The 12036-nt window shown below is 40.5% G+C and overlaps 1 protein-coding gene across 1 annotated transcript in view; it reads right to left on the reverse strand.

Annotated features, from left to right (window-relative positions):
• ADAMTS19 (ADAM metallopeptidase with thrombospondin type 1 motif 19) overlaps positions 1-12036 on the reverse strand; it is a 245618-nt gene that overhangs the window by 165293 nt on the left and 68289 nt on the right. The window contains exons 4-5 of the mRNA XM_068256553.1: positions 4208-4380; positions 1571-1654 (exon numbers count right to left, since the gene is read on the reverse strand). Of these exons, the coding sequence (XP_068112654.1) occupies positions 1571-1654; positions 4208-4380 (257 nt within the window). The remainder of the gene's footprint in view (positions 1-1570; positions 1655-4207; positions 4381-12036) is intronic.

The raw sequence follows: 12036 nt of genomic DNA on the forward strand, positions 1-12036 counted from the left end.
ATGCTGTGCCTAGCATTAACCTCTCTCCACAACTAACCCTAAGCCCCTCACATTCTTTGTCTATCCCTAGCCTTGCCCAGCCCCAGCATTCTGTGGTAGGTCTCCTGCAATTTGCCTAGCTCTAATTGCCCTCTGCCTACCACTAATTTCTCTCATATCATGTGTCTAACAAAATACCCTGTCCCCTAGCCTATGCCTAACTCTAAGTTCTTAACATTTACTCTGCCTAACACTTATATTTCCCTTCTCCTGTGTTTAACCCTAACCCAGTCTTTCTTAACCTTTTCGCCCTGTAAGAACCCTTCAAATAATTTTTGGATCTCAGGGAACCCTTGTATTAGCGGAGGGAGTAGGACTTTATTTTGCAGGAGGCACTGCTTGTAAAAGAATGTGTGGCTAAAAACTTTTTTGTAACTGTAACAGACCCCTTGTTTAGCCCTCCAATCCGTGTTCCTCCACTATAGTGCTCCCTATTATAGTAAGTTGTGTTATAGTTCCCTCAAATTATAGCTCTCCCCTTTATTACTACACTCCTTATTATACTGACTCCCAATTTAGCCATTCGTGTAATTGAGGAGCCAAGTAGGTACTTTTTCAAACCTCCAACTGAGGCCAGTCTCATTGGATGCAGAAAAAAGCCAGGGAACCCCTGCAATGTCCTCAAGGAACCCTGGCTGATAAAGCCCGCCCTATCCTCTTTCCAAGGGGCATAACAATAGGGACTGCAGCCCCTGCATCTGTGGGGGTGGGGGCTCATACATGCAATAAACAACATTGAAAGCACTTCAAGTATTGTTTTAAATAGGAAAAATGCGGAATCTCAAAAAATGAAAGTAATTTGATTTGTCAGCCTCACCAGGGCTTTCATTATGATCAGTAGATACACTGACCTTGCACCCTTTTTTCGGTGCAATGTAGGGTGCAGAGTTGGCATAGCGACCAATCCGTTTAGCAAAACCTATTCAATCATATTTCTGCAGTTTTCCTTGCTGGATGTGATCAGTACATATGTACAATCTAATTGTGTTATACCTCTTTAGCACCTCCTCTAGTCCAGCTTTTTTTAAGCTTTCTAAGGGAATGAGCACGGTTTCACTTTCATCAAATATTATCAGCTACAAAAGTTTAAAAACCCTCTGTAGCCAGCTTTTTAACTTGTGCTATTTAAATGAGTCTGGATAGGCGTTCACAAACAAGCAGGTTTCTTGGCTGGGAGATCCAGAGATAATAGCAGTATCTTAAAATAAAACAGAATGGCTGGGATCGGCCTGAAGTCAACGAATTATTTTTCACACACTATGAGCAGCATGTTTATGTTTCCCAGAGTTTCTGCAAATAAAAATGTTTTGTCAAATGGTCAACCATGTCTGTATATATGGGGCAGCCAGCACCACTGACCAGCCTTACAATACAAGAAAAGTTCCATTGGTTGTTATATCTGTAGGGCTAGAAACAACAAGAAGGTGAGCTGGAGGACAGGAGGTGAACCAATGAGAAGATGCACACGAAAACCATGACCTGACTCAATTATCAACAAGACAACCAATATTATGCAAAGATGTTCACTCACCGGCGTTTCATGAAGGAGAACCAGTTTTGTAACTCGAAGATTCATTTGTATTCCTAGACTTTTGTGCTGGAAGAGGTTGTATACCTAGAAAGATAGTCATTGGTTTTATTTGTATTCTCTTTTTGTCGAAAAAAGGCACTGTGAAAAAAATGGAATCCTATAGCTTTCAAATTATATCCTTCAGATATTAACCATCTTTTCACACTGACATCACTCCCCCCCACCCCCCACCCACACACACACATACACACACACATACACACACATACAATCTCCCCCTATTTCTTTAGACCTAGATGACGATTGAGTTTCATCCTACTTTTCAGCCTGTATCTAAACAATAATATAGTGCTTTAACATAAGGAGGGCAGTATAACTAAGAAATTAGTCACTTACACAAAGTCAAGGTAATTTCATTATGTTTACAGAATAACCAGATAGCTCATGGTGACTCAGAACCACTAAGAAAGTATAATTAGGGGCTAAAAGAGACAAAAACATACTAAAACGCAACACTGAATATAATTTCTGTCTTAAGAAGGCAATAGTGTTCATTATTTTTTAAATGGTGAAGGGTCACGATATGGCCTCTTACTAAACCCCAGCAGCAAAATCCTTGCCAAGATATAGACCTTACCTGTTGTGTTTAGTAAGGCCTGTCTCATTTGCTTCTGTGGCTCTTTTGAGATCATATAACATAGGAGATCTAAAGAGATATCTAGTAGAGTATCGGTAACATTACTGATATTCTACTGTTGGGCAGTGCTAATTCCTACGGTAAAATATCAGTCAATTTTACAGATATTTTACTATTGTTAAACCTAACGCTATTCTCACACAAACCCTCCCTCAACCAACGCCTTGCCAACTCGACCTGCCGATGCCTAACCTTAACCAACCCCCTACTGATGTCTAACCCTAACAACCCCCCCCAACCAAACTCCTACTGATGCATTACCCTAACAAAACCCCCACCACTGCCTAACCCTAACCAACCCCCTACTGATGCCTAACCATAATGACCCCCCCCCCCCGACACTGCCTAACCCCATAACCAACATCCCTTCTGCTGCCTCACCCTATTCAACCCCCCCTTCTTAACCGACCTCTCCAGGCCAACTGTAACCACCCCCCCCCCCTGCAAACCCGCAGATATACACACTGCCTTCACCACAAAAACATTTTAAATATTGGGCGCCAGGGAAGTTTGGACACCTGATATTTGTAGCCATTGTTAGCTATACATTTTCCATTAAACCTGCCCAAATTTCCCCGGAGCCTCCGGTACCCAAATTTCCAGTTTCTCTATTGTCCCCAAACTAATCTATAAGATCTAATTGTATTCAGAATAGCAAGCTGCAGAACTCTGATAGTGGTTTGGGTGAGCTTTAAAGCAAAAGTTAAGGCTGGGTTTTTATTTTATAGGATTTTAACATTTTTATAAAAAATAAATGGCAAATTATTTGCAAAATAAAAAGAAAATCACGTGCCTGCTAAAAACAAAATTGACAGATCTTCAGTCTGAAGTCATGTCACCCATTAGAGGCTGACAAACAGATAAACTGTCAGAGAGGTGTAGCTTCAGGTAAATGAGCACACCCTCTCTTCCCTACATGACCATGTGACCATGAGATACCATGTGACCATGAGAGAAAAGTAGCACACAGCTGAATAAAAGAGCAAAATGTGTAGTAACGGACAACTATTAAAGTTAACTAAAATTCTAAATGTCATTATGTCAAATATATTTCCAGCAATTACCAGCAAATTGCAATACAAAGGCTTTTTTTCATCTTTTCATGTTTTATATTGGTCACTCCCAGAGTGCACCTCAAAAAATCTGGAGATAGAGCCTTCTGTCATGCTGCCCCTACTATTTGGAACTCCCTACCACACCCAGTAAAGAAGACAGCACCATCCCTGGAGCTATTCAAATCCAGACTAAAAAGCCACCTGTTTAGCCTGGCATTTCCAGATTTATAAAATTTTTCCTCTGTACCATGATGGTCGGAGCCATGCTTATGCGCTTTGAGTCCCATGGGAGAAAAGCGCTTTACAAATGTTATTTGTTGTTGTTGTTATATGAAGAAAATATGACATTTACAGAGAACGGTTCTCACTGTGGGCACTACTATGGAGGACTGTGCCCAGCACATCCAGCATACAGAAACAATCTTCACTGGATCTAATACTGTGACTGGAATCTGTTCAGAATGATATGAAGCAGAAATACAGCTTCAAATGTGTGTAAATAATCATCCAGTGAAGTTACTGTCTGTCTGTTTCTCTCTGCTATACAGTGTAAAATAAACAGTTTAAAGGTAGAGTACAGTGCAGCTCTGACTTCCCCTTCCCCTCGATGCCGACACAACTTGTTAAAAAAACAGCACGACTGTTCTTTTCACACAGGCTGTACTGAGAGACCTCTGTCTCATTTTAGTGTTGCTGGCTAAAAGTTCTATATGTATGTGGGGTTTACAGAAAAACAGTTTCTTTGATAGTTGTTCCTTAGTGCTCTTGGATGAAAGAAGCAGCTCAGTTACTCATTTCACTCCTGACCTAGAATTATTTTTGAGTGATGAAACCTAGAGAAAATTATCAACATTGGAATGATGTGCTATAACTGCAGACAGTTACCATGTTTAGGATAGTGAGGATAAATTTCCTAGCTGCTTCTGCTCCGTGATAGGAAACCATGGCTGGGTCAGCAACCACAACAGTCTCTATGTTGTATTCCTGACTTAGTTTGTATGAGTATCTCTTTCCTCTTCCAGTTTCAGTTGTTTTGCCACCTTTTGTTTTTCTTTTGTCTGTTAAAAAACAACAAACCATGCAATTAGTTTAAGATTGTAAATAGTATAAAAGAAAAGAAAATGGAACTAAACTGAAGAGCTGATTATTAAATGTATCATTAGCAGGCAGTGGTGAAAGTTGTGTTTATATTTATTTATTTATGTTTTAGTCAGAACAGTTAACCATCTGATCTGAGAAACTTTTTTTTTTTTCAGAACCATGGAATAACATCCCTAATACACATATTTGTTAAATCTACACCAGGGGTGGGCAAACCTTTGCAGGAGCGGGCAACATTACTCTTCAATGTGGCCCACTGCAACTTTCTCTCTCTCCCTCCCTTGCTTGCTCCCCCCTCCCTGCAGACAGAGAGCGATTGGTTTTAACTCACCCAATCATTTGTTCCAGTGATGGTCTCCATGGCAATGGCGGTGTCACTCTGGTACATAATGATGGCATGTCACGTGATGCCGCTGTTGCAATGGACATTGCCACTGGAACGAGTGATTGGGTGAGGTATTTGTGTTGTTGCGTGCTGCACGCAACTTTAATAGGATGGTGGGAGGGAGAGGATAGAGGGAGAAGAATCCGGGCCGCTAGTGGCAGGCCACCTTTATAATGCCAGCGGGCCAAATACTTTGCCCAGCCCTGATGTAATGCATGTTACTGTCCCCACATTCTCAAAGAGATAAAAGTCTCACGTAAATAATGTCTGTTTATGGGATTTTAATGGGGATAGATTTGGATATAAGTTACATATTATGATGTTACAAGGAAAGGAAGAATGTCTTAGGTCAGATCATCCAGTGAATTAAAAAGAATTTACATTTTATTAATTAGAAAGGACAAAACAACATAATTAAAATGTATATAAAGTATACAGCCAGAAGAAAACCACAAAGTACACTTTATCTGTTTCTTACAATACATTATGATTAAATAAATATACAGTATGTACCACACAATTCCTAACAACAGCAGGATGTAAGGATCATAGAATAAATGGTTCTGATCCAGTTCTGAAACATTAATTCAAAACTTGGTTCTTGCGCCGGAGGACAGATTTCATTTCTGGCTAGCTGCTACCCTAAAAAAGTGGTGCCCCCAACCACAAATTGTATATGAATAAATAGTAACTATAGGGTGCGCTTATGGACTATTGAGACCATACACCATATGGAAGAATAGTATATAACATTTAATGGTTAGTTTTAGCAAAATAAAGAATAACAGTTAAAATAAGTTAATAAATTAATAAGCAGGATCCTGCTTCCACTCTCCCACAATGTCACACACATACAGCTATACTCCACCGTGCTATTGGAAGTTCAATTAAATGGTGAATAAGATGCAGAACTTCTCCTGCCATTGTACTGTAAACTGTAGATTAGCTGATAGCCTTAGCCGCAGTTGCTCAAGCATGAGTTGCTTTCAGTCAATATAATATGTGGAGCTTACCACATCCATAGTAGAGATTTACCGTGGATTTCCCCAGGACCGCTCAATCCCAATAGCCCTGGCCGGCGGCAGATTAGGAGTCTATGCGCTGGATTTTCCGTATAGCAAGTGCACAGGGTCAACTGACCCGGTTCTGGAACATTGATTTCCGTGTTCCACATAGGAAACAGGAAGTCCGGCCCTCAGAGTCAGATGGGTGGTGACGTCACTCCTCTCTGCCAATCGCTTACGCGTTTCAGAAACTAGACAGTTTCCTTTATCTGATAGTTACTATCAGTTCTGAAACATGCCTGAGGAAGAAACTTAAGGTTTCGAAAGCTTGCAAAGAAATCTTGTATAGTTAAAGGTATCACCTAAACAACTTTTGTTGTAATGTCTTTGGATCAACTCCCTTTTGACATTGGCATCCACCTATCCCATCTAGGAAGTGAGTATCCATATTCTATTGACGTATATTAGAGATCTTTCATTTTTAGGCCGAGATTGACACTTCTTCAGGAGCAATTACCGGCTCTTTTTTGATTTCTCATTATTATAAGGGCCAATTCCATCTGTGTATACATTTCTTATTTAGTTATATGAGGAATTAAACAATTCATACTGGTCTCAAATTAGACCGAATAATCAGTTGGATCAGGACCTCACAATGGAAAATGCCCTCTGCTGTGCTGTGGTGCGGAGCAGAGTGACATGTTGAAAAGCCTACCAGGTAACCATGCCACAGTTGCAGAAGCTGTGCCACTCTGTATTTGGTGAAACAGTCATTGTTGAGGGAGAGAGAAGACAGAAGCAATGGGGCAGGCAAACAGGGAACCATTCCACACCTTTTTGGATGCCTCAAAATTCAATGGCTCTCTAACTCACCCTTAGCTCACTGATATCCAGAAATGTCCCTAATTTCCTAAAAATGCAGTTCACTTGATTCATGGTATGAGAGCTATATTTTTATTTTTTATATCATCTGTCATTTGAAACCCTGCTAGACTTATAACTTCGACCTGAAGGTAAATACCTTTTGCAGAGGTTTCTATAAGCATATAAAATCATTTGTTTTCATTTCACATTGCAGTGTTAGGAAGATGGAGGGGCTGATAACTACTTTTTTTCAGGTATTGCTAACTAGGACTGATCATCAGTGAAATGCAAATATTTCAGGAGTATGTTAATTTTTTTACGCACATTTATACAGCGTGAAAATGGACCAATCAAATCCTGCTGAGGTTATATTCATATAAATATACAATATACAAAACAAAATTTGCATAATCCTGCATTGTCTCAGAATTACTTGCATCCTATTGACAATCCTGTGTTGTTTAAAGGATACCTTAGTAATAACTTAAATTCAAAAAGGACACCTAATGTTTGTATAGGAAGCTGTGCAGATCCTTACGACACCTCCCATGTCCCATGTAACCATGCTCCCCGGCAACGTTATAGATGTAAGCACATTTTCATGGTCACAAAGTGCCCTAGTGGGCATACTGCCCATGTGTAGCACGGTGTGTATGGGTCGGAGGTCACCGACCGGGCCGAACAAGAAGAGGCGGAATTGGATTATTAGCGGAGAACGAAGGAAGACGCCGGGGCATGGGAGGTGCAGTAAGGAACCAAACAGCTTCCCCTACACACATTATGTGCCCTTTTTGATTTTAAGTTAGCGTTAAAGTAACCTCTAAGTGGTGAGCAAGCAAAGGGGCTAAATAAATAACACACATTAACTGCATTGTTGATCATGTGCTGCGCTTAAAAATTCCACATAAACAAACTTTAAAAGATATACAGCTTCAGTTTTGGCTTCAGTTTGTAAGCCTATAAAAAATAAGTTGAACTAAAGCCATTATACTTCCCTTTAAGCCAAAAACAGAATGGGGACCAGGGAGGAATAGAGCCAGCACTTTGTAAAAGAACCTGTGCTTAAATGTTTGACATGACTCTGGGGGATATTTTACCCTAACGAAGCAAGTAGGCATTGCTGCAGGCATAACTTAATTTAAGAGCTTTTTTACTTTCATACCATAAACCTTGACCTTTTTATCTGGTTTTAACTGAAAACAGTGCCCAGAGCTACATGGATTCATTGCCGTTGTAGCTTGTTCTCTCGCTACAGAAATAGTTTTCTTCTGGTATTCTTGCATTACTGTTCAATCACAAATTGCAGCCTGGGATTCTGACTCTCCAATTTTACCCAGGCATCCCCAGCAGACATTAAATGTGCAAATCTACTGCTACTCATAAATGCTGTTTAAATGCCTATTTAATGACATCTGCGGGCCCACAACCAGGCCCTGCTCAAACTGTTGCCTGGAGGTGAAAATTCGCAGGCACTAATGATTTATGTGTTGGTCAATATCCATGGCTCAGGAGAGAAAATGTTAAAAAAAAATCCAGCAGATTCTGAAATCAGCCAGACAAGATTGATGGAGCCCATTTAAAGTTTGTGGTTTGTGCTGTTGCTGAAGAACTCAAGTGATCATTTAAAGCGATGTCCAAAGTAAAAACAATATATACAAAATATGATCCGTACAATGCTCACTGAACAAAACAACCTAGGGCTACTGCTACACACAAATGACTCTGATGATTATTTGACTTCATTTATTACGAGCATAATAACTCCCTATTTGCCACATGGTGAATAGCTATGCATTAATCAACTGAATAACATTACATTAAAACACCATAACACATAAATCTTCGATTTATTTAAACTAAATATGTTCTTGTCAGTGCTGTCTTTCACTGTTAGCTCCCAACATTTTGAGTAAAATAAGGTGTGTTGTAAAGGAAACTATAGTTCATCTTCGAGGAGCACTATCGAGAAAATGGTAGAATTTAAAGCACACATAAACACATACAAATAAGAAATACATTTTCTCAGAGTAAAATGAGCTATATATTACTTTTCTCCTATGTTGTTGTCACCTACAGTAGGTAGTAGAAATCTGACAGGACTGACAGGTTTTAGACTAGCCCATCTGCTCATGGGGGATTCTCAGGGTTTTCTTTATTTCAAATGCACTTAGTGAATGGCAGTTGCTCAGTCCAATTGCCAATCTAGTGTGCAAATAGGTAGGTGTGTGTGTGGAGGTGGGGCAGGCATCTTTGTATAGATCCCTTCCAGTGATTGCTATTGTAAAAGATAGACAAAATACAAAAACATCTCCCATGAGGAGATGGACTAGTCAAAAACCTGTCAGTTCTGTCAGATTTGTACTTAGGAGAAAAATGGTTTATGGCTCATTTTACTGTGGAATACTTTTTTGTATGCGATTACAGGTAGTCCCCGACTTACGAACACCCGTCCTACGAACAACCCGCCGATACGAACGACATGGATTCTGTGTTTCCATGGGAACAAGTCAAAACAATTTTTTTTCAAATTGGACTTGTAGTTTTTGAGTAATTCGATTTTAAAAAATTAAAAGAATACATGGCTTTTAAACTTGTATAAGCAGGTACAGAGGGCACAGGCGACACAGAGGGGGACACTGGGGGCACACGGAGACACAGAGGAGGTACAGGGGACAAAGATAGCACAGTGTTCCGACTTAAGAACAGGTTCAGGTTAAGAAAGAACCTACAGTCCATATCTCGTTCGTTAACCGGGGACTATCTGTACATGTATTTTCAATTTTACAATTTTTTTGCGATAGTGGTCCTTTCAGTAAGCACGTTTTAGTAATTATCATTATTTTTATCTTTGAGGGAACCCTCACCGTGTCCAATGCATTGTATTCGGTGTGTTCCTTTTTAATGCAGCAGACAACAGAGTGTACGGAATGGACCATTTCTATTAAATGGGCAGAATGGTGGCGCAGTGGGTAGCACTCATCTTGCAGTTTGTATATTCTCCCTGTGCTTGTGTGGGGTTTCTTTGGGAATCCAAAAAAACATACAGGTAAGTTAACTGGGACCCACAAAATTTGCCTTAAACTACGGAAGCGACATTAGACTATGACTATGGTAGGAATTGGATGCATACCTATGAATCTGCCGCCGGGAGATATGGGCACAGGATAATGCCGATATACTGCTTACTTTGCTCCTGCAAGTCCCGGCAGCGTTAACTACTATTCCCCCTCCAGGCCGCCATGGATAGTGGGGAATGATATAATCCAGCTTCCAGCAATTGCTGCCAGTCGAATAACAGTGTCTTTACAGTAATTTGAGCTTCGTCTACTGACGGCGCCAAAGTTACTCAGTAAGCGCAGCTGTGGCCATAATTCCTATTACAGCCTATGGTGGTGTCAACTGCGCCCAAATCTCCTGTGCTGTTTTAACAGCGCTAGTAGCAACAGAAAGGCTATGTATTGCATTAGAACATAACCTATTGTACATAGGAGTAGATGCACATACCAGCAATAAAACTGCAGCGCACAGAAAAAACTGTGGACTGCAATGACTCATAATATTAGTTATAACTTCTATCACCTAGAGTTACTAATGTAGTGTGTGCTATACATGTAGCTTAATGCACATTACTACAGCGATAAGCATTTTATCAAGGTAACTTGGGTTATGCTCATTGCACGCAACATACACTAGATAAGTGCCGGTAAAATCGCAGTGCACTGCTAGCACATGGCAATGTTACCATTAGTGCAGGCATCAACCCCCTGGTGTGAAAAGGCCAATAGGGTTTCTGATGGATGGAGCTTGGTTAGTTCTTATTTGTTTTTGTTTGGCCATGATTAAAAGACCTCATGGTGCTCTCTCACACACACAAACAAAGCTATTGTTGCCCATAGCCATCGGGTCATTATAGCAACAGTGGCAGTTCTGGAATGCATATGCATGCATACAGACACATAGCGACATGTGAGCATGAGCAACTGATACTGTCACTATGGAGAGGGGAGAAGGAACAACAGTGCGTTGCATAATGGAGTGGCTTCCAGTGGGCAAGGTAAGGAGGAGAACCTTGTTCTCACTATTCTACTTAACATGTCTGGCAAATTTGGTGTTTATATTATGTAAGGGGGCTTTGCTATTAACCGCTAAAGTTGGCGTTTTGGGCGGTTTTTAATCACTAATAATTTTATCATTTGAGAATTTAAAATTGATTTTCTCAAAAACTATCAGGTCTTTTTGAAAAAAAAAATGTTTGATCCTTGTTCTCACTATTCTACTTAACATATCCTGAAAATTTAGTGTTTATATCATGTAAGGGGGCTTTGCTATTGACCGCTAAAGTTGGCAATTTTGGGCAGATTTTATCACAAATACTTTTATCATTTGAGAATTTAAAATCGATTTTCTCAAAAACTATTAGGTCTTATTGAAAAAATGTTCCTGCCCCTTGTTCTCACTATTCTACTTAACATATCCTGAACATTTAGTGTTTATATCATGTAAGGGGGCTTTGCTATTAACTGCTAAAGTCGGCGTTTTTTCGCGGTTTTTAATCAGGAATACTTTTATCATTTGAAATTTTATAATAGATGTTCTCAAAAACTATTAGGTCTTTTTGAAAACAAAATATTTTTAAGTTGTAGCCACTAGATCACCTTTATAATCCATGCACTTTTGGTGATTGTAGCATGTATGGGAGCTTTGCTATTGACGTTAAAGTCAAATGCGTAATCACGGCCGTGATCACGGATTCTACAGATAATTACAGCTAAAGTCGAATCCGGAGCTCCGATTCAAATCCGGATCACGATCATGGCATATCCAGATTTCGATTTTGCCATGACCGGATTTACTCAAAGTGAAAACCTGGGGCTTATTTCAGCCTATCTGTCCCTTGCCGCAGCTCTAAAATCCCGGGATCCCCTCCGCTGCAGATGCCGACTTTGCCAGGTCAGCATCTACTGTGCCTGCGCGAGCACATGGCCACACTGCTTGCGATCACACTCACTCATGTGGCCTGGAGTGTTCTGCACAGACACAGTACTCCTGTGCCTGGGGAATATGCCCCAGGCCACCTGAGCATGATCACGTTCGCAGCCAAGCGCTCAAAGGATACTGAGCTGACGAGGTCGGCATCTGCAACGGAGGCAGAACTGTGGGGAGGGACAGATAGGTTGCCGGGGGATGGAGGAAGCCCCAGGTAGATAGATCTTTTTTTCACCTGGCACCTGTTATTTAAGGCAGGGTACACACTTGCAGGGCCGTTTTCCCCTGCGATTCCCGGGTCTCTGTCAGGTTTTGCGTTCACACTTTAGCATCTGTGCTTAATGTGTATGTTTTTCCAAGAACGTTTCCACATT

The sequence above is a fragment of the Hyperolius riggenbachi genome, chromosome 1 (genome assembly GCF_040937935.1).
Source record: "Hyperolius riggenbachi isolate aHypRig1 chromosome 1, aHypRig1.pri, whole genome shotgun sequence".
NCBI lineage: Eukaryota > Metazoa > Chordata > Amphibia > Anura > Hyperoliidae > Hyperolius > Hyperolius riggenbachi.